The sequence below is a fragment of the Phascolarctos cinereus genome, unplaced genomic scaffold (assembly GCF_003287225.1).
Source record: "Phascolarctos cinereus isolate Bilbo 61053 unplaced genomic scaffold, phaCin_HiC Scaffold_726;HRSCAF=1367, whole genome shotgun sequence".
NCBI lineage: Eukaryota > Metazoa > Chordata > Mammalia > Diprotodontia > Phascolarctidae > Phascolarctos > Phascolarctos cinereus.
The window spans coordinates 312292511-312316189 of NW_027556098.1; the positions used below are offsets into that span (position 1 = coordinate 312292511).

The 23679-nt window shown below is 42.1% G+C and overlaps 1 protein-coding gene across 5 annotated transcripts in view; it reads left to right on the top strand.

Moving 5' to 3' along the window:
• Positions 1-23679, top strand: part of LOC110210625 (butyrophilin-like protein 2) — a 31719-nt gene that overhangs the window by 7170 nt on the left and 870 nt on the right. For 3 of the 5 annotated variants that reach the window (XM_078156876.1, XM_020989665.2, XM_078156879.1), the window contains 4 exons: positions 455-799; positions 11899-12252; positions 21423-21545; positions 23172-23672. In XM_078156876.1, coding sequence (XP_078013002.1) covers positions 455-799; positions 11899-12252; positions 21423-21545; positions 23172-23215 — 866 coding nt within the window. In that variant the 3' untranslated portion in view covers positions 23216-23672. Of the gene's footprint in view, positions 1-454; positions 800-11898; positions 12253-21422; positions 21546-23171; positions 23673-23679 lie in introns of those variants that run through there. The other 2 variants (XM_078156878.1, XM_078156877.1) reach the window with 2 other exon arrangements.

Here is a 23679-nt window from a genome sequence, read left to right on the forward strand (position 1 = left end):
GGAGATGTAGAATAGAAAGATCTCTCATAATAGGGACTCAAACTTGTCAGTAATGTGGGAGACTAAGTCACTGTTCAGTTCAACTCTTGAAGAGGATGGAAACTGTTGATATTCTTGTACAAAATATAAGGAGTCTATGACAGCAATATGGAAGGGCTTTAATATCTCTGAGGATCCATTTAAACTTTGGCACTTTAAATTTCTCTCTGTTCTACTAACATGTCACATTAAATATTCATAACATAGGAAAAACAGGGAAGTTTTGCCAGCCTGGAATATAACCCACAAAAATAGGGAACCAGAGTCACAAAGTATTAGAGCTGGGATGTCCTTTACATATCATCTGATCCTGTCCCCAGGCCCATTTTACAAGTAAGACAACTGAGGGCCATATTAACTCCTCCACCCCAGTGTTCTCTCATTCTCTGCTCTTTGTCCCTGGTTCTCCACACAGGCACATTCACAGTATCTGGCCCTCTGGTCCAGCCCATCCGGGCCTGGGTGGGGGAAGATGTCCAGCTCTCCTGTCACCTCTTCCCTAAGATGGATGCTCGGGGAATGGGTGTGAAGTGGGTCAGAGGCCCACTGGTTGTGCACTTGTACCGCACGGGGAAGGAGGTGCAGGAAGTCCAAGCCCCTGCATTCCAAGGGAGGACAAAGATGCTGAGAGAGGACATGGCTGAGGGGAAGGTGACTGTGATCATCCATCAGGTCCAGCTCTCTGACTCCGGCCAGTACACATGTTATTTCCAGGAAGGCTCCTTTTACAATGAAACCAGCTTTGACCTTCAGGTATCAGGTAGGTCCTGCCTGGGACATGGATTCTCTGTAGAGCTGGAAGGACCTTCAGACATTGGCATTGGCCCAGATCTTCAGAGTGTCTAAGGCACTTTTCATACATTGTTTCACTAGAGTCTCACAACTATGTTGTGGGTTAGTATTTCTGTCTTAGTGACTACCCAGGCCCCCACTGACTGTTGTCTTTCAGCCTCAGAGTCCTCTGGTACCTTTAATGGGGTTTGGGGGATCCAGCTTCTCTGTCACTGGTTCAAGTCCCCTCAGTGATGATTCCCCAATTTTAGAGCCTCTTCTATATCCTTATTCTATGTAACCACTTAATGGTCAGGTTAGCTTTTATACAGTAATATTTAATTGTATAGTGGTCATGAGAACAAATGTACAAATGACACTTTCTGTGACACCCGAAGACGTTGTCCTCCCCACGCAGGCCACCTCAGTCTCTGCAGATTGTGGGATAAAGGGAGTTCAAGTTCATAGCTTAACCCATTTCCTACATAGTATAATCCCACCAAGTTTCAAGTCCAAAACCCACCTTGGACTGAAGTCCCAGGCACCTGTCTTCTCAGGGCTTCCCTTCTGGGCTGGCAGCAATATTGGGTTTGATTCTTCCCTCCAAGGTCTCCATGGCTTGGGTCTAGGTGGGTTGGAGGATCCCTAACCAGTGCCTAGAAGTAAAAAGGACCAAGAAGGAGCCCCTACCCACACCCTAAGCCTGTTTGTGGAGGGATGCAGAGCCTGGATTGGGAAGAGAAAAAACACTCAGCTCAGTTGACGGTACTAATGCCATATGGGTGAATAGGCCTTTCACTTCCACTGGATACATCTAGAAGAAAAGAGAGAGAAAGAGATGAAGAGAGACACACACACACACATGAAGACAGAGATAGTGAGAGAGACAGAGACAGAGACAGAGAGACAGGACAGAGACATAGAATGAATTCTAGCCTGGTCTTTTCTAGAAACAGCCTTTTCCAGCCAGTAGAAAGTGGCTGCAACCTCCCAAGTGGTAAGGAAACACAGAATGGCTTCTCCCTGACTCAGGCCCCTGGAATCTCTCACATGGGTCCCTCCATGTCAGGTCAGCAGGGAAGACACAAAGTAAAGTCCCCCTTCTCCTTCTCTCTCCATTTCAAGGATTTGTGTCTTCATCCCATAGGCAGGGATGCATTATGAACCAGTTCTTCCCCCCAGTTTAGAACAATCCCCTCTGGTCTCTGGGCAGCCATGAGGGATGTCCTATCATCTGCTTCCCCAGGACTCTACAGGAAGGAATCTCAGAGCAACCAGTAGTGCAGGGTCTTACACAATCCCACAGACTCAGAAGACCATCCCAATCATCCCTAAATACAAAGTTCTGTAGATTCAACAAACCCAGGAAGATGTTACAATGATTATAAACCATCATTGCCTGTTTAGCCTCAGCCTTTCAGGGCCTTTCTCAACCCATTTTCTCTCAAGCAAAAGAAAGAGCAAAGACAAAGAAAGCTGGATGCCCCTCTTTGATGGAAGCCCAGGTCCCTCTGAGCTTTCTGAACCACAGGGGCTCTCCCCACAAGGTAATCATTCAGGCCTGGGGTTTCCCACTGACAGGTTGAGGGGACCTGCTCTTTGGCCTGAACTCAGAGAACTAGGATACAAAGGCTTGTACTGACACCCAACTCTCATGTACTGAGGAGGGTATGGATTGGCTAAGGATTTCTCTCCTGTCTTGTACCCACATACTATGCACATCAGTCAAACAAGAAATATTCACTCAATGTCTCCTACGTGGCCAGCCGAGTGATGTTGGAAAGACAAAAGAAGGCCCCATTAATTTTGGCACTAAAGGGTTGATAGTGTATGGGAGAGTGAGGGGAGAGGCACAAGATGATATACAAATGGGGCAGCTGGATGGTACAGTGAACAGAACACTGGCCCTTGAATCAGGAGGGCCTGAGTTTAAATCTGGCCTCAGATGCTTACTAGCTGTGTGACCTTGGGCAAATCACTTTATCCTGATTGCCTTTAAGAAAAAAGATATAGATACAAAACAAAATATTAGACAGGATATAGTGAGCTTCTGAATACTTATTCAGACCATAATTAAATCAGTTAAAAGACCCAGAGGAGGAAAACCTGAATTCTCATCCAGACTCATGCACTTACTATATGTGACCTGGGGCAAGTCACTTAACCTCTGTCTGCCTCACTTTCATCATCTGTAAAGTGAGCACATTAAGAGCTTTTACTCCCCAGGGTTGTTCTGAGAATGAAATGAAATAATATTTGTAATGTGTATCGCTCATGTAAATCACCATCTTGTTGATTTTGTTCTGTTGTTCCAGTCCTGTCCAACTCCCTGTGACCACATTTGGGGTTTTCTTGGCAGAGATATCTGGAGTGGTTTGCCATTTCCCTCTCCAGCTTTTTTGACAGATAAGGAAACTCAGGCAAGCAAGGTTAAGTGACTCGCCTGGGCTCACACAGCTAGGAAGTATCTGAGGCAGAATTTGAATTCAGGTCTTCCTGACTCCAGACACAGTACTCTGTCCACTGAGCCACCTAGCTGCCCTAAAAGGCACTATACAAATGTGAGCTCTTATTTTTTTTGTTGCTATTGTTATTTATTAATCACTTACTGTTTAAATGGTCCTGTGCTTAGTACTGAGGGAGATATGATGTTTACATTGAACCAGGACCCCGCTCTCAAGGAGCTTTGGGTATGCTAAGGAGGTAAGATGCACAAAGAAGTATAATAATCAATAATATATGCTAAGTGGATTAGCAAGGTGCAGAATTAAATGCTGTTCAATTAAATTCAGCAAACATTAAGCACCTACTGTATATGACACTCTGTCCTAGACAATATTTCACAGTGAGGCTTGTTACAGAGGAGGGGACCAGGAAAGGCTTTCTGTGGGCAGTTGCCTCTGAGATGGGCTGTAGAGGATGGGGAGCAGGTAAATAGAAACAGAAAGAAGGAAGGCATCCCCTTACAGGACACAGAATCATTATCTTCATCATCATCATTATCATTTTCAACCCTAGCATTTCTAGAATGCTTAAATGTTGACAAAGTGCTTTATGAATAATCAATAACATTAATTAAGCACCTACTATGTGCTGGGCACCCTGCTAAGCACTGGGGATACAAAAAGACTTTGTGAAAGACAGTCACTGCTTACAATCTATTGGGTGAAAGAACATGCTAACAAATATACACAAAGCACAGTACATACAGAATAAATGAGAAATAAAAGGTGAAGGCATTGGAATTAAGGGTGGTTAGCTAAGGCTTCCTGTACAAGGTGTGGTTTCTATTGGGACTTGAAGGAAGCCAGGGGGGTCAATAGTCAGAGGGGAGAAGGGAGAACATTCCAGGCTTGGGGACCAGCCAGAGAGAATGCCCAGAGCTGAGAGATGGAAGGCTTTGTTGGTGGGATGGCCAGGAGGCCTGCTTCAATGCATTGAAGAGTATGTGTTGGGGAGAAAGGTGTAAGAAGGTCAGGGTGGTAGGAGGGGTCTGGGTTATGGAAGGCTTTGAATTCAGAACAGGTCATTTTGAATTTGCTCTCTGAGGTAATAGGGAGTCACTAGTGTTTATGGAGTAGCAGAGGGACATGATCAGACTTGGACTTTAGGAAAATCCCTTTAGTGGCTGGATGAGGGTGGATTAGAGTGGGGAGAGACTTGAGGCAGGCAGAGCCACCAGCAGGCTATTGAAGAAATCAAGGCATGAGGCAAGGAAGGACTGTGCTAGAGTAGTGGTCCTGTGACAGGAGAGAAGGGGCTTATAACAGAGATATTTCAAAGGTGAAACTGAGAGACCTTGCCAGGGGATTGGATGTGGGGGATAAGGGATAGTGAGGAATCCAGGATGACTGCTAGGTTGTGAAGTAAGGGGCTGGGAGGATGGTGTTGCCTCCACAGTCATAATGGAGGTAGGACATGGGGAGCACATAGTGGGAAAGATGAGTCCTGTTTTGGACATATTGAGTTCAAGAAGTCTACTGGACATCTAGATTGAGATGTCTGAAAGGCAGTTGGAGATCAGACATTGGAGGTCAGCAGACAGACAGGGGCAGGAAATGTGGACTTGAGAATCATCAGCAGAGAGACAGTAATTAAATCCATGGGAGTTGATGAGATAATCAAATAAAGTCCTTTAGAGGGAGAAGAGAAGAGAAGAGCCCTGGGCACAGAAGTCTGAGAGACAGCTCCAGTTAGAGGGCAGAGTCTGGATGAGGATGCAGCAAAGGAGACAGCAAAGGCGCAGAGAAGGAGGAACACCAGGAGAGAGGGGTAGCCTGCAAACCTAGAAAGACCAGAGTATCAGGGTGGAGAGAGTGATCAGCAATGTCAAAGGCTGCAGAGAGAACAAGGAAAAGGAGGATAAGTGACCATTAGTAACTTTGGAGAGAGCAGTGTCAGTGGAATGAGGAGGTCAGAAGCCAGACTGTAAGGGGTTAATAAGAAAGGGTGAGGAGAGGAGGAGAAGGCACCTCTTGTAGAAAGCCTTTTGGAGGAGTTGAGCTACAAAGGGCAGGAGAGATATAAAGAGTTAGGCACTAAATTATCCCCATGTTACAGATAAGGAAACTAAGGCAGACAGGTATTCAGTGCCTTGCCCGGGTCACCCAGCTCTTAAGTGTCTAAGATCAAGTTCAGATTTAGGTCTTGCTGACTCCAGAAATAGAGCTCTCCCACTCCGCCACCTAGTGGCTGCGTAAGCAAAGGGATGTTAGCTGAGAAAAGCTAGTGTCTTCAGGACGCCAGTGTCCAGTCTAGCCAGAGCCCAGACTCCTAGGAGTGGAGTCAAGCGCAATAGATGGGAAGGGTAGGATGGCACCAGATTGTAGAGGGCTTTGAATGCCAGGAGGAGAAGCCTGAGCTTCACCCAGAAGGAAGTAGAAAAGCACTAAAGACATTTGAAGAGAGGAGCAGTATGGTCAATTCTAGATATAAATAATATGAACCTAGAGGCAAGGTCAAGTGGGAAGGGGATTGCAGGTGGGGATCTACAGTCAGGAACACATCTCAGTCAGTTAGTCAACAAGCATTCATTAAAGGCTTAAGGCATCTTGGTTTCAGAGTAGGTACTCAGAGGTGGGGCTGGGCACACAGGAGTTCCAAACCTGCCAGACATTTACTAACTGTGGACACTGTGCTAGTCACTTAAACTCTCTCAGCCTCAGTTTCCGCATCAGTCATATAGGAATAATAACTACTAGCATGTCTGTAGCACTTGAAGGTTTGTAAAGCACTTGACAAAAATGACTGCTTTTTATCCTCAGCCCTGGCAGGTGGGCACTGCTTCTAATCCAGTTTTACCAATGAACACACTGGGGCAGGCAGAGATTAAGGGGCTTGCCCCAGGTCACACAGCTAGTGAGTGTCTGAGGCTGGATTAGAACTCAGGTCTTCCTGCCTCCAAGTCCAGTGCTCTATTTACCCACCCAGCACCTGCCTACCTCCTAGGGTTGTTGGGAGGACCAAGTGAGGTCACCTATGGAAAGTGCTTTAGAAATCTTGAAGCCTGTAGAAATACTAACTGCAATTATTATTATTCCTGGTATCATAATTATCATCATGATGTTGCTATTATTACGAGAGCTGTTGTGAGGATCAAGTGAGACCATAATGATAAAGCACATACACAGTGTCTGGCACATAGCAGGTGCTAAGGGACAGTGAGCAATTCTTATCGTGACCATGTGGCAGCATCGTGGTGAGCACTGGGGGGTGAAAAGAAAAGCCACAGTCACTGCCCTCAGGGAGCTCACCTTGGGATGGGAGAAACAACCTGCAAAGAGCTATAGATGACAGATAGAGAACAGGCCAATGGAGGTATTTTCAGGGGAATCAGTAGCAGGTGAGAGGTGGGAGAACCAGGGCTGGCCTCCTCCAGAAGAGGAATTGAGCTGAGTCAGGAATGAAGCCAAGGCAGGCAAGAGGCAGAGGTGAGGAGGGACAGCACTCCAGGCAGGAGGTACAGCCAGTGCAAAGACACAGAGGTAGGGGAGATGGAGAGGAGTGTCATCTATGAGAAGAGTAAGGCCCGTGTGACTGGACAGAGTACATATGAAGGACAGTGAGGGGATAAGGCTGGGCTGGGAGGTTGGGGCCAGGTTCGGAGGGTGTTTTAAAGATGTTGGCATTTCTATTTGATCCTAGAAGTACCAGGGAGCCACAGAAGTTTCTTGAGCAGGGAGTAACATAGTCAGACCTACCCTCCAGGAAAAACACTTTGGCAGCTAAGTGTAGGGTGGATGGGAAGGCGAGAGACTTGACATGAGACCAGTGAGAGGCTATGGCAGGTATTCCAGAAGAGAGATGATGAGGGCACAATGAGGTGGAGGCTCCCTGAGTGGAGGAGAGGTAGGAAATGAGAAGTATTGTGGAGGCAGAACCTTCCAGAATTGACAAGAGCCTGCCTATGTGGGAGAAGACAGGAAGGAGGTGAGGAGGACACCAAGGCTGTGACCCTCAATGAATGAGAAGAACAGTGGTGTCCTCAACAGAAGAAGGGACATTTGGAAGAAGCGTGGGTTTGGAGGGAAAGAGGATGATTTTTAAAAAGTGAGATAAATGAGATTCCCAATGTTTAAGAGATCTATGTGACTGTGAGTATCAAATGATGGGGAGTCTCTAATCCTAGGCAGAATGATTTGGAGAATCATACCAGCTACAATTTCTGATGTATCTTTAGGTTTATGAGGATAACAATGACTACTACTACTACCAGAGGGGGAAGAGGTAGAGAGGTGGCCCACTGGAGTCAAGATAGATCTGAGTTCTGGGACAGCCTCAGATAGTTACTAGCTTTGTGACCCTGGGCACACCTTTTCACCTCTGCTTGACTCAGTTTCCTCAACTGTAAAAAGGTATAATAAAACACCTATCTCCCAGAGTTGTTGTTAGGTTCAAATAAGATAATATTTATAAAGCCAATAGCACAGTATCTGAGACTTAGTAGTCACTAAAGTAATAATCATTTCCTTCCTACTACTAATGTGGTGTAGGCATAATAGAGAATCCACCCGAAATGTTCACATGGACTATTTATGTTCAACCTGTGGTAGAACATTCTGAGCTCCTGTTGGTCTTATTAGCCACAGCTGAACACACTGAAACTGGACTCTAGCATAGTGGTGTCATTTTGGTCCTCTTTGAGAATAAAGGACAACACCCAGGTATGGTGATATATTTATCTCTATTTTACAGATAGACAGGTTTTTGCTCAGCCACGTTTGGTGTGTAGGAGTAATAGGCACAAACAGGGAAAAAGGCACGAAAAGAAGCAAATGCCATTACTCAAGGCTCCTCCACATCCCAAACCTTGGTTCAGATCCTGCTACATCACCATCACTATTGGTCCCTCTAACTCAGAGGGACATAAGCTGGTAATCAACAAGATGGTATCTGGAGCCTCAGGTGTGATGGAGACATGTTCTCCTACAGTTCTTAGAAGCACATATCTAAAAGGAACAAAGAAGGGCATGATGGTGAAGTAAATGTAGGGAAACAACTGAATTCTTCCAAATTCCCCTCCAAATAACTTCAAAATAATACCCCAAAATAAATTCTGGATGGCAGAGACAACCAAAGAATGTGTTGAAATAATTTTATGGCCCAAGAGAACTTTGAAGGTTGAGAAGAAAAGTCTGTCTCACTGGGGCATTTCTATATATTGTTATCAAAGCCCAGCAACAAGAGATAAAGAAATTCCATTTAAAATAACTATAGACAGTAAAAAATATTTGGGAGTCTACCTTCCAAGAAAAACCCAGGAACTAAGGAACTATATGCACACAATTACAGAACACTTTTCATACAAATAAAGTCAGACCTAAACAATTGGAAAGGTATCAATTGCTCATGGGTAGGCTGAGCTAATAAAATGAAAATGACAATTCTACCTAAATTAATTTACTTATTCAGTACCATACCAAGCAAACTACCAAAAACTTAAAAAGCTAGAAAAAATAACAAAAAAATTCATCTGGAAGAGCAAAAGGTAAAGAATATCTAGTGAATTAATAGGGGAAAAAATGCAAAGGAAGGTGGCCTAGCCACACCAGATCTAAAACTTTATTATAAAGTGACAATCATCAAAAGTGTTTGGTACTGGCTAAGAAATAGAATGGTGTATCAGTGGAATAAATTAGGTACACAAGACACAGTAGTCAATGACTATAGTAATCTACTGTTGGTAATCCCAAAGACTCCAGCTTCTGGGATAAAACTCACTATTTGACAAAAACTGTTGGGAAAACAGGAAAATACTATGGCAGAAACTAGGCATAGACCAACATCTCACAACATATACCAAGATAAGGTCAAAATGGATACATAATTTAAATATAAAGTGTGAAACCAAAGGCAAATTAGGTGAGCAAAGAATATTTTACCTGTCAGATCTATGGAGGAGGGAAGAATTTATGACCAAACAAAAGATAGAGAATATTATGAAATGTAAAATGGATAATTTTGATTAAGTTAAATTAAATTTTTTTTTTTTGCACAAAGCCAATGCAACCAAGATTAGAAAAGAAGCAGAAAGTTTGGAAACAATTTTTTTTTGAGGCAATTGGGGTTAAGTGACTTGCCCAGAGTCACAAACCAGTGAGTGTTATGTGACTGAAGCTGGATTTGAACTTAGCTCCTCCTGACTCCAGGTCCAGTGCTCTATCCACTGCACCACCTAACTGCCCCTGGAAACAATTTTTATAGCCATTGTCTCTGATAAAGACTTCATTTCTGAGTCAAATTTGTAGGAATACAAGTCTTTCCCCAATTGATAAGTGGTCAAAGATATGAACAGGCAGTTTTCAGATGAAGAAATGAAAGCTATCTATAGTCAGATGAAAAAATACTCTGAATCACTAGTAATTAGAAAAATGCAAATTAAAATGGCTCTGAGGTACCACCTCACACCAATCAGGTTGCATATATGACGGAAAAGAAAAATGATAATGTTGGAGAAGTCGTGGGAAATGTGGAACAATAATGTATTGTTGGTGGAGTTTTGAACTGATCTGACCATTCTGGAGAGCAGTTTAGAACTATGCCCAAAGGGCTATAAAACTGTGCATACATACCCTTTGATCCAGCAATACCACTGCTAAGTCTACATCCCAAAAAGATCCTAAAAAAGGGAAAAGGACTGACATGAGCAAAAACATTTACAGCAGCTCTTTTTGTGGTGGCAAAAAATTGGAAATTGAGGGGATAGCTATAAATTGGAGAATAGCTGAAGAAGTTGTGGTGTATGAATGTAATGGAAAACTATTGTTCTATAAGGACTGATGAGTAGGTGGATTTCAGAAAAACCTGGGAAGACTTAAATGAACAGATACTGAGTGAAGTGAGCAGAAACAAGAGAACATTGTACACAGTAACAGCAACACTGTGGGATGACTGACTCTGACAGACTTAGCTCTTCTCAGCAACACAATTGTCTAAGATAATTCTAAAAGATTCATGATGGAAAATGCTATCCACATTTAGAGAAAGAACTATGGACCCTGAATGCAGATCTAAGCATACTATTTTCTTTTTTTTTTTCCATTTTTTTGTGTTTTCTTTCTCATGGTTTTTCCCTTTTGTTCTGATTCTTCTTTCATAACCTGACTAATGTGGAAGTATGTTTAATATGATTATACTTGTATAACCTATATCAGATTGCTTGCTGTCTTGGTGAAGGGAAGGGGAGGAGGGGAAGGAGAAAGAAAATTGGAACCCAAAATCTCATAAAAGTGAATGTTGAAAAGTAACTTTACATATAATTGGAAAAAATGAAATAGTATTAAGTGAGGGAAAAAGGAGAAAGGATATGCACTACAGCGGAGAGTTTAATAATTATGAAATCATCCACAGAATTAAAACTGGAAGGGACCTTAGAGGACATTTTATCAAACTCATTTCCTTTTACAAAGGAAAAAATGGAAGCTCAGAGAATGAATGAATGAATAAACAAGTGGTAACGAAACACCTAATTAGCTACCTGAATAGCTAGAAATATAAGAAAACATTTATTAAGTACATACTACATACCAAGCACTGAATACACAAATTCAAAACTGAGGTAGTCCCTGCCCTCATGGAGCTTCCATTTCAACAGGAGGGACAAGAGGAAGAGAGGAGTGGGGGCCAGGGAAGGGAGCTGCACTTCGAGGAGTTTGGGTAGTGGAACAGTAGAGCAGTCCATTGACACACTTTCCCCAGAGGCAAAGGTTAGTGTTGATTCAGTTACAGTGCTCAGAGCAAGATTTTGGAAAGTAAGGAGAGTGTTTGGGGCTGGTGGAAGATAATGGACCCCCAGCATCAGGATGGAAAATGACCAGGAGAATTCTGAAAGGGGGGGAAGGACTTGCCTGGAATCTTATAGGAGGGTGATGGCAGAAACAGGTCCAGAAGCCAAGTCTCTCAGCTCTCATAGATTCTCTGTTCATTACACTCTGGGAGTGTCCTGGTAAAGTCTAGACATTTCTGGTATGGACTGGCATATGAAACCATCTTCTGTCATAACTCCTTGGCAAGAATGAGTCTGTCAGACCCTCCCCAGTGCTAGCCGGGGAGACCCAATAAGGATATGAGACAGACCTATCCATCTCTCCAGGTGACCAGACTCCACACCTCCCCAGGGAGCTGAACCAATCCTCCACATGGAGCCCTCACCTGGCTCTATGGCCCACCCTCCTTCTAGCTCAGCTGCACAGACAATAATCACATAAGGGCCAGGCAAACACCAGCCCAGGAGCCTGGGCTCCCTCTGCACTTGTAAGCTACCCATGGGCAGTGGCAGAGCACAGGCTAGTATAGAGCCTCCCTAGAGACCATGGGTGACAAATTTTTGCCTTCCTCTCCCCACCCCCCACCCTCCAGCATCCAAAAAGTTTCCCTCCCTTTCTGACATAGGAAGCAGTCAGGAGAGAAACTGTCTTGTCTCCAAGGGGATCATAGGAAGCAAAGTGATTTGCCAGAAGTGGGCCCACAGCAGAGCAGCAGCTGATCCAGAAGTCACACCTTCATCTGCTGGGGCTCCCAACCACACAAACAAACACTCTTAATGCTGGGCCTACATTGTCCCCTGATTTTGTTCTGCTTTGTCCCTAGAACTGCAGAAAGGAGCATTCTCAGTGACTGGCCTTGCTCAGCTCATTCAGGCCAAGCAAGGAGAAGACGTCACACTCTCCTGTCAACTCTACCCTAAGATGGATGCTCAGGACATGACTGTGAACTGGTTCAGAAACCACACCCTTGTACACAGGTACCCTACTGGGAAGAAGCTGGAGGAATCCCAGGGCTCTGAGTTCCAGGGGAGGATGGAGCTGCTGAAACATGACATGGCTGAGGGGAAGGTGACCTTGAGGATCCAGCAGGTCCAGGTCTCTGACTCTGGTCAATACACTTGTCGTGTCCAGTCACCTGACAATTATGATGAAGCCCACATTGAACTGCAGGTAGCAGGTAGGTTCTGTGTGGTTTATGGGTTTCTTCTGAATCACAGAGTATTAGAGAGGGAAGTGGTTTTAAAGAGTCAAAACACCCTCATTTAACAAATAAGGAAAATGGGACCCAGAGAGAGGAGGGGCTTTGAACAAGATCATACAATTTGGAAATATCTGGGCTGGGAATGAGACCTGGCTCTTCTCACTCCAGATCTGGCTGTTTTCTTCTCCCTGACCCATTGTTTGGATCTTCCTTGGGTGAAATCACAGGCTTTGAGAAAGGGACAAATTCACTTTGGGAAGTGAATCTTAACTCATGGATTTAATTCTCTTCCCACCCTCAGATCCTTCAGAGCTGGTGTTTCCCACTAAAAGATGATGGAGGCCTACCTTCTGCCCTGGAACTCAAAAATGGGGATGATTTTATTCTCTCTTTCAAAAATGCCAGGCCTCACCTGGCCCTCGAAAGCCATACATTGAGTTGTCTATGAAGGGTCTGAGACCTTCTTGACTGTCATCTGCATGGCTTCCCTCCACATTGGCCTAGTGACAAGTGTTTCTTAGATGCCTTCTCTGTGCCCAGCCCCATACTAGGTGAGGCTGTAGGGAAGAGAAGGGAAGAAGAGCTGGCCTCATGGCTTGATGGAGCTGGAGAGATATGATACTTAATCTGATTAAAAATAATTAGTGTATAGCAGACTGAAAGAGAGGGTGGCAGAGTTGGTAGAGTGCTGGATGTGGAGGTAGGAGGAACCAGGTCCCAAATGTTGCCTCTGACTCTTATTCTCCGTGTGACTATGGGCAAGTCACTGAAACTCTCTGTGCCAACATCAATACAAAAGATCTTTCTAGCTGTTCCAACACAGACCAAGTTATAGGCCCTTAATGCATTGATGAATATACCTGGATCCTCAGTTGTTCCAATTTAATACATTTCAGTTCATTCTAATTGAATTCATAATTACGTAAAATATGGTCATTGGTTCCAACCCAATGGAAATATGCAGTGGGATTTCAAATAATTCAACCTCTTCAGGAGAGTCTTCATCAAACTAATCTGGAGCTCCTTCTGTAATGAAGTGATAGATCATTTGGGACATAGCTTAGTTCAAAGAGGATAAAATAGCCATGGAAAGAATCTACTGATCACCTCTTGAAAGACATCCCAAATTGAAAATGCCAAGGAATATAGTAGCCAAATTCAAAATTACCAAGTCAAAGAGAAAATACTGCAAGCAACCAGAAAGAAACAATTTAAATATCATGGAACCATAGTCAGGATTACATAGGACCTTGCAGCTTCTGCATTAAAAGATCATTGGGTGTGCAATATGATATTCTGTAAGGCAAAGGAGCTTGCATTACAACCAAGGAAACCACCCAGTGAAAATGAGCATGATCTTTCAGGGGAGGAGATGGATATTCAACAAAATAGGAGACTTCCAAGCCTTCCTGATAAAAAGACCAGAGCTCAACCAAAAAATTTGATTTTTAAAAGCAAGACTCAAGAGAGACAGAAAAAGGTAAATGGGAGAGAAAAAAACAACATGTCATTAATAAGGGCAAACTGTTTACATCCATACAAGGCAAGGTGACACTTGTAACTCCTGAGAACTGTATTGTATTATGCCATTTTAAAGGAGTATACGTAGAGGGGGTAGGTATAAGTTGACTTTGATGTAATGATAAAAAAATCTAATCAAGTGGATTAAATGGATCTAAGTAAGTGGATTAATCTGATCTAACTAAGAGAAAAGGAAAGGAGGGGGCAGACGGGTAAATTACAGTTGCAGGAAAAGGCACAGGCCAAGATGGTGGAGTAAAAAGGTAGTTGCTCTTGCCCTCCTCTATCAACCTCTGAAAACCCAGAAAATTTCACCCCAGAAAAAAAACCCTGGAACAGCTGAACCAGAAGAAAGATGGGGAGGAGCAGAGCAGTAGCCTAGACTCACTTTAGCACACCAGGAAGAGATCCCGGTGACTCGGCATTCTATAGCAAACTGGTTTCCCAGTGCCTCAACAGATCTAAGGGAGGCAACACTGCAAGGGGCCCCAGGCAGATAAACGCCCTGTAGCATTCATCTGAAAGGAGCTGAAGAAAGCAACCTAGAGTCCTACTAAAGTTCCAACCTTGCTGATTCCAGCCCAACACCAGGTAAGCTGTCAGAACCCTACAGCCTCCAACTGCCAACCAGGAGGCGATCCTGAAGCCCAGATGGTACAGCAGGCAAACAATAACACCTGGACCTCAGAGTGCCTCAGTGGGGGGTGGGGAAACCAGTGGAAATCAGCTCAGAAAACCACCAGGTGCCTCGGCATTCTATAGCAAAGGAGCCTCCCAGTGCCTCAGCAGATCTAAGGGAGGCAGCACTGCAGGGGGCCCCAGGCAGATAAACATCCTGCCGCAGCCATCTAAAAGGAGCGGAAGAAAACTAAAGGAAAAGAAAAGCAGGCAACCTAGAATTACCTGAAAGTTCCAGCCTTGCTGATTCCAGCCCAACATGAGGTAAGCTGCCAAAAGCCTACAGCTTCCAATTGCCAACATAAAAGGCCCCAGCACAAAAAGCCAGTGAGCAAGACCTAAGCTCCCAACACAGGAAGCTTGGGTCAGTGCCCTCTGTTCCCCAGCAGGACAGCTCAATCTCTTTAAAGGCCAGGGAATAAAGAAACCATAAGTAAAAAGAAATGTACCATAGATTCATATTATGAGAAGAGTGAAGGTCAAGAAAGAAATTCTGAAGAGGACAACATTGTCAACAAACCCACATCTGCAACATCAAAAGGGAGTATGAACTGGTCTGAAGCCCAAAAAACCTTATTAGAAGAGCTCAAGAAGGATATTAAAAGTCAAATGAGAGAGGTAGAAGAGTCCTTAAAAAATACAATTGGCCAATTGGAAAAAAAGTACACTGAAGAAAACAAATCCCTCAAAAATACAATTGGCCAACTGGAGAAGGAAATAAAAAAAACTAACAGGAGAAAACAACCTGTTAAAAATTAGAATTGTTCTTTGTTTGTTTGTTTTTGCTAGGCAATGGGGTTAAGTGACTTGCCCAGGGACACCCAGCTAGTAAGTGTTATGTGTCTGAGGCCAGATTTGAACTCAGGTCCTCCTGAACCCAGGGCCAGTGCTCTATCCACTGTGCCACCTAGTTGCCCCTACAAATTAGAATTGGACAAATGGAAACTAATGACTCTATGAGAGAGCAAGAATCAGTCAAACAGAAACAAAAAAATGAAAAAATAGATGAAAATGTAAAATTCTACACTGGTAAAACAACTGACCTGGAAAATCGATCAGGAGAGACAATTTAAAAATTATTGGACTACCTGAAAATCATGATGAAAAAAGAGCCTGGACAGTATCTTTCAGGAAATCATAAAGGAAAACTGCCCTGAAGTCCTAGAACCAGAAGGGAAAATAACCATAGAAAGAATCCACTGATCACCACCTGAAAGAGATCCCAAATTGACAATAAGAAATAAATAGCAAAATTCCAAAATTACCAGATGAAAGAGAAGGTGCTGCAAGCAGCCAGAAAGAAAAATTTAAATATCATGGAACCACAGTCAGGATTACACAGGACCTTGCAGCTTCTACATTAAAAGACCAGGGCATGGAACATGATATTCCAAAGGCAAAGGAGCTTGGAATGCAGCCAAGGATCAATTACCCAGCAAAAATGAGCATCATTTTTCAAGGGAGGAGGTGGATATTCAAGAAATAGGAGACTTCCAAACTTTCCTGATAAAAAGACCAGAGCTCAACAAAAAATTTGATCTTCAAGTACAGGACTCAAGAAGGACTAAAAAGGTAAATGGGACAGAAAGATACAATATGTTGTTAATAAGGGGGCTGTTTAAACCCTACAAGGGAATATGACACTTGCAACCCTTGAGAACTGTATTGTTATTCCACCATTTTAAAGGAGTATACATAAAGAGGGTGGATATTAGTTGACTTTGATGTAATGATAAAAAAAAATCTAATCAAGTGGGTTAAATGGATCCAAATAAGTGGATCAATCTGATCTTAGAAAATGTACTGAGAAAGGAGGAGGCAGACAAGGGTAAATTACATTACAGGAAAAGACACAAAATCCTATTACAGCAGAGGGAAAGAAGGGGGGGGTGAGCATTGTTTGAACCTTACTCTCATCAGATTTGGCTCAAGAAGGGCATAATATAATCAGTTAGGTATAGAAATCTAACTTGCCCTATAGGCAGTAGGAGGGAAAAGGGGAAAGAAAAGGGAGGGGGGAAAGAAGGGAGGGAAGAAGCAGTAAGACTAAAGGGGAAGAAAAGGGAAAGGGATAATAAAAGGGGAGGGACTGAAGGAGGTGGTGGTCAAAAGCAAAACACTAGTGAAAGGGGGAAAGGAAAAAGGAGAAAGAAAAGCATAAATGGGGGAAAAGGATGGAGAAAAAGACACAGATAGTAATCACAACTGTGAAAGTGAATGGGGTGATTTCTCCCATAAAACAGAAATGGATAGCAGAATCCTACAATATGTTGTTTACAGGAAACACATTTGAAACACAGTGACACATACAGGGTAAAGGTAAAAGGCTGGAGCAGAATATATTATGCTCAGCTGAAGTAAAAAAAGCAGGGGTAGCAATCCTGATCTCAGACAAAGCAAAAGCAAAAATAGATCTAATCAAAAGAGATAAGGAAGGAAACTACATCCTGCTAAAAGGCACCATAGACAATGAAGTAATATCATTACTAAACATATATGCACCAAATGGTATAGCATCCAAATTCTTAGAGAGGTTCAGGGAGTTACAGGAAGAAATAGACAGCAAAACTATACTAGTGGGGGACCTGAACCTCCCCTCTCTGCACTAGATAAATCTAACCACAAAATAAACAAGAAAGAAGTTAAGGAGGTGAATAGAACATTAGAAAAGTTAGGTATGATAGACCTCTGGAGAAAACTGAATGGGGATAGAAAGGAATATACTTTTTTCTCAGTACATGGCACATACACAAAAATTGACCATGTACTAGGGCATAAAAACCTCACAATCCAATGCAGAAAGGCAGAAATATTAAATGCATCCTTTTCAGATCATGATGCAATAAAAATTATATGTAATAAAGGGCCATGGAAAGATAGACTAAAAAAAATTGGAAACTAAATAATCTAATCCTAAAAAATGATTGGGTCAAACAACAAATCATAGAAACAATCAATAATTTCATTCAAGAGAATGACAATAATGAGACAACATACCAAAACTTATGGGATGCAGCAAAGCAGTTCTTAGGGGAAGTTTTATATCTCTAAATGCTTACATAAATAAAATAGAAAAAGAGAGATAAATGAATTGGGCATACAACTAAAAAAACTAGAAAAAGAACAAATTAAAAATCCTCAACTAAACACCAAATTAGAAATATTGAAAACCAAAGGAAAAATTAATAAAATTGAAATTAAGAAAACTATTGAACTAATAAATAAAACTAAGAGCTGGTTTTATGAAAAAAACAATAAAATAGATAAACCTTTGGTTAATTTAATTAAAAAAAAGAAAGAAGAAAACCAAATTACTAGTATCAAGAATGAAAAGGGTGAAGCTACCACCAAGGAAGAGGAAATTAAAACAATAATTAGGAATTATTTTGCCCAACTATATGCCAACAAATTTGACAATCTTAGTGAAATGGATACATATTTACAAAAATATAAATTGCCCAGATTAACAGAAGAGGAAGTAAAATACTTAAATAACCCCATCTCAGAAAAAGAAATTGAACAAGCCATTGATGAACTCCCTAGGAAAAAATCTCCAGGGCCAGATGGATTTACATGCAATTCTGTCAAACATTTAAAGAACAATTAATTCCAATACTATATAGACTATTTGGGAAAATAGGTGAAGAAGGAGTCTTACCAAATTCTTTTTATGATACAAATATGGTGTTATACCTAAACCAGGAAGAGTCAAAATAGAGAAAGAAAATTATAGACCAATTTCTCTAATGAATATAGATGCAAAAATTTTAAACAAAATATAGCAAATAAATTGCAGCAACTTATCACAAGAATAATACACTATGACCAGGTAGGATTTATACCAGGAATGCAGGGTTGGTTCAATATTAGGAAAACTATCAGCATCATTGAGCATATCAACACCAAAACCAACAGAAACCACATGATCATCTCAATAGATGCAGAAAAAGCTTTTGATAAAATACAACACCCATTCCTATTAAAAACACTAGAAAGCATAGGTATAAATGGAGTCTTCCTTAAAATAATAAATAGCATCTATCTAAAACCTTCAGCAAGCATTATATGTAATGGGGACAGGCTAGAAGCATTTCCAATAATATCGGGGTGAAACAAGGATGTCCATTATCACCACTGTTATTCAATATTGTACTGGAAACCTTAGCTTTAGCAATAAGAGAAGAAAAAGAAATTGAAGGCATTAGAATAGGCAAAGAAGAAACAAAGCTATCACTCTTTGCAGATGACATGATGATATACTTAGAGAATCCTAGAGAATCAAGTAAAAAACTACTTGAAATAATAAACAACTTTAGCAAAGTTGCAGGCTATAAAATAAACCCACATAAATCATTGGCATTTCTATATATTACCAACAAAGCCCAACAGCAAGAGATAGAAACTGAAATTCCATTCAAACTCACTGTAGACATTATAAAATATTTGGGAATCTACCTCCTGAAACAAACCCAGGAACTCTATGAACACAATTACAAAACACTTTTCACACAAATGAAGTCAGATCTAAATAATTGGAAAAACATCAGTTGCTCATGGGTAGGCTGAGCTAATATAATAAAAATGACAATTCTACCTAAGCTAAGTGATTACTGAAAAATCAAAATAAATTTAAAAAAAAGGTAAAGGCACAAAAACCTATTACAGTAGAGGGAAAGAAGGAAGAGGGATGAGCATTGTTTGAACCTTACTCTCATGGGATTTGGTTCAAGGAGGAATAACGTAATCAGTTACGTATAGAAATCTAACTTGCCGTATAGAATGCAGGAGGGAAAAGGGGAAAGAAAAGGGAGGGAGGATAGAAGTGAGAGAAGAAGTAATAAGGGTAAAGGGGAAGAAAAGGGAAGGCCCTAATAGAATGGAAGGCCAACTGAGGGAGGCAGTGGTAAAAAGCAAAACACTAGTGAAGAGGGAAAGGGAGTAAGGAGAAAGAAATGCATACATGGGGGTGGGGGGGAAGGATGGAGAGAAAGACACAGTAATCATGACTATGGATATGAATAGGATGAACTGTCCCATAAAATGGAAGTGGATAGCAGAATGGATTAAAAACCATAATCCTACAATATGTTGTTTACAGGAAACACATTTGAAACACAGTGACACACACAGAGTAAAGGTAAAAGGCTGGAGTAGAATATACTTTGCTTCAGCTGAAGTAAAAAAAGCAGAGGTAGAAATCCTGATTTCAGGCAAAGCAAAAGCAAAAATAGATCTTACCAAAACAGATAAGGAAGGAAACTACATCCTACTAAAAGGCCCCATAGACAATGAAGTAATATCATTACTAAACATATATGTACCAAATACTATAGCATCCAGATTCTTAGAGGAGAAGTTCAGGAAGTTACAGGAAGAAAGAGACAGCAAAATTATACTAGTGGGGGACCTCAACCTTCAGAGCTAGATAAATCTAACCACAAAATAAACAAGAAGGAAATTAAGGAGGTGGATAGAATATTAGAAAAGTTAGGTATGGTAGACCTCTGGAGAAAATTGAATAGGGATAGAAAGGAATATAGTTTTTCCTAGGATGGCACACGGCACATACACAAAAATTGATCAGGCACTAGGGCATAAAAACCTCACAATCCAATGCAGAAAGATAGAAATATCAAATACATCCTTTTCAGATCATGATGCAATAAAAAACATATGTACTGAAGGGTCACGGAAAGATAGACTAAAAAATAATTGGAAACTGAATAATCTAATCCTAAAAAATGAATGGGTCAAACAACAAATCATAGAAACAATAACTTCACTCAAGAGAATGACTATAATGAGACAGCATACCAAAACTTATGGGATGCAGCAAAAGCAGTTTGTAAGGAAAATTTTATATCTCGAGTGACTTCCATGGCTCCCTATTGTCCTCATAACAGTCCAGTGTCATGGGCTCTCTCTCTACGCTATTGTTCATGTTACTATGGAGACATTGAAGGATTGGGCTCCTGGGAGGTTGTGGGGAGGGAAAGTTACTTAAATAGAGGAAAGATGCTGATGGAGATTATTTTGTCATTGAAGAATGTCTTACAGAGGAAGACACTGATGTCCAATGACCTGTCAAAAGTCAATTAGCCATCAAGTGACAGTCACAATTTGAAACCAGATCTTCTGATTTTCCAGGGCTGGGGCTGTTTCTTCTCTCCTGTATCACACTGCTGCCCCCAATCCCCTCCTTTTATACATGGTCAAACCAAGGTCCAGAGAGGGCAATGGACCAATGTGGCAGTTTAGTGGAGGTCTGACCCCATGGCTGCTGGAGTCCAGGCTGCTCAGCTGACAGCCAGAGAGAGTTTCTTAATGGGGATGTAAGAACCAAACCCAGAATGGACTTCAGAAGTGAGTAGCATCCTCTGGAATCAGGAAACCCGGGGCATAGTCCTATTTCTGTCATTACCTCCATGTAACACCTTGGACAAGTTTCTTCCTCTCTATGCTCTCTTCTCTGTCTAATGATGAGGTTGACTAGATGTGACCTAAGTGCCCATCATCCCCTGAAAGTCTATGAATCTAAAAGGACACAGCTGTGAGGTGGTAGGAAGAGGCCTGAATTGGGAGTCAGAGGACCCAGGCTTCAGTCCTGGCTCTGTGACTTACAAGCTGAAGGATGGAAGGCCTCTCTCTCCCATATTCCTTCCTGTAAACTGAGGCAGCTGGGCTAGAGTTTCTCTAAGCTCTCTTCCAGTTCTCCCATTCTCTTCTTTGAAGTCCTGGGGAAGCTTGTTTTTTTTGGGGGATGTTTAGAGGCTGGTGGAGGGGAGGAAGACCACACCAGCTGGGCACAAAGCCACCATCCTTGCCCAGGATTTCCTGAATCCTGGTGCCCTCAGTGCTCCCACCCCTACCCTGGGCCACAGGGATCAGGTACCAGGGTTTTCCTCCTCTCATTCCCAAAGTAATGGAGTTTGGGGGCCTCTTTTCAGAGAATCTTCCCACATCTCAGAAGACACTTGCCATATTCCTTGTTGTTGTATTCTTGGTGGTCATCATTGGTTCTGTCTTCGTGATTTATTTCTTCTGTCAAACACAACTCCAGAGAGGCAGAGGTAAGAGAAGGCCCTGCCCTTATGTCTTTACTCCTTCCATCACCCACCAGACCCTCTGATTGTTGCTGTGAGAGGGATCTGAGGATCCCTGATCTGCTGGACTTGGGCCCCTCCCTTGGTCTGGCCCTGGCTGAGGGACCTGGGCTTTGCTGAGATGACAGAGAAAGTTCTGAGCAATCTCTGTGACATGTTGGTTGGTCAAAGATGATTATCCATTGGGGGTCAGGGGGAGGGACTCTTGGGGAGAAACCTCTTAGCCATGTTCTCCCCTCAGCCTAATTCTCCACACACCCCCATCCTAGAACTGGTTTCTGGGTTACTTTCTAGGCCCAGGTGGAGGGATGGGGATTGCTGGGGCTGCCCTTGGCCAGGCAGCCTGTTCCCAGAGCTGGTCCTTTCAGTCCCTGAATGTGGACTTGGTCCAGCCCCGATCAATCCTTAAATGTCCTAGGCTGCTGTCCCTTACGCCCTTGGCCACTACTCAGCCATATTGCTCCAGACCCTGTCCCTTCCCCAGGCCTGCCCATCCACAGGCTGACTCCAGTCATTTCACCTTGAATAAAAATTTGGATCAATGATTTCCAGCTGTGGATTGGACTTTCCCTCATCTGAATCTCCCTTATGTGCTTAATTCAAGCAGCCTAGTCCCAGGTGCCAGCTCTTCTTCCCAGATTGCTAGCAAGCCTGCTCCCTGTCACTTCCTCCCTGGCTCCAGCTGCTCTGTCCTAAATGAGGCAGCCTCCTCCCCATGCTCCTGGCCTGGTAAACTGAGGCCCTGAGTCCAAGGGGCAATAGCTGGGACTTCCCAAAAGAAGGCAGTAGGATACCTACTTGGAACTCAAGTTGGGACTTCAGGTCCCCCTGGTTTGTCACCTGTTGCCTGAGGCTTTGTCTTTCCAGTGTGAGACTTTTTACCCTGAAGTATGTCAGTAAGATTGTTATTTGTCTAGTTGAATTGGGTCTTTTTAATTCAATTCCATGGTAGTTAGTGGTCTTCCTAAGTTCAAATCTGACCTCAGACAATTAATATCTGTGTGACCCTGGGCAAGTTGCTTAACCCTGCTTGCCTCAGTTCCTCAAAATGAGTTGGAGAAGGAAATGGCAAAGCACTCCAGTATCTTTTCTGAGAAACTCCAAATGGGGTCACAAAGTGTTGGACATGACTAAAAAGACTGAAAAACAATTCACTTCACATTTGTTTTAGAAAACAACTTATTTCTTTTTAAAAATGTATTTTCTTAACGTTTTATTAGTTGTATCACTTTTTTAATCTCTTTGATTTGGCTCTTATGGGTCCTTTTCCATTTTTATTTTCACATATCTTGAATGTGTGACCCTGGGCTAGTCACATACCTCTCAGTGCTTTGTAACACTAGATGTAGCAGAGGGGGCACAGACCAGCAATGCTAATGGAAATTACTCCTCCAGAATTCCCTGGACCAATGAAATCCTAAGTACATTCCCTTATCCTTTAGAAAATCAGTTGTATTTGCTTTTAACATATTGTATTAGTTAAAAAATAATTTATCTTTAATGGTTCTTATTTTTAATTTATAAAGGCATTAAATTTACTTAATGAATTTATTGCTAACCCTTATAAAACAGTTGATTTTGTTTTATTGACAGAAGTGGCATCCATAGTGTCCAGATCAAGAAGATGGTTGGAGTAGCTGTGTGACCCTGGGCAGCTCACTTATCCCTGCTTGCCTCAGTTCCTCAAAATGAGTTGGAGAAAGAAATGGCAACATTTTTTTCTTAACATTTTATTAGTTATGTCACTTTTTTAATCTCTTTGATTTGGCTCTTATGGGTCCTTTTCCGTTTTTATTTTCACATAACTTGAATGTGTGACCCTGGGCTAGTCACCTACCTCTCAGTGCTTTGCAACATTAGATGTAGCAGACAGGGCACAGAACAGCAACGCTAATGGAAATTCCTCATGTAGAATTCCCCAGACCAAAGAAATCCTAAATATATTCCCTTATCCTTTAGAAAATTAGTTCTATTTGCTTTCAACATATTGTATTAGTTAAAAAATAATTTATCTTTAATGGTTCTTATTTTTTAATTTACAAAGGCATTCCATTTACTTAATAAATTTATTGCTAACCCTTATAAAACAATTGATTTTGTT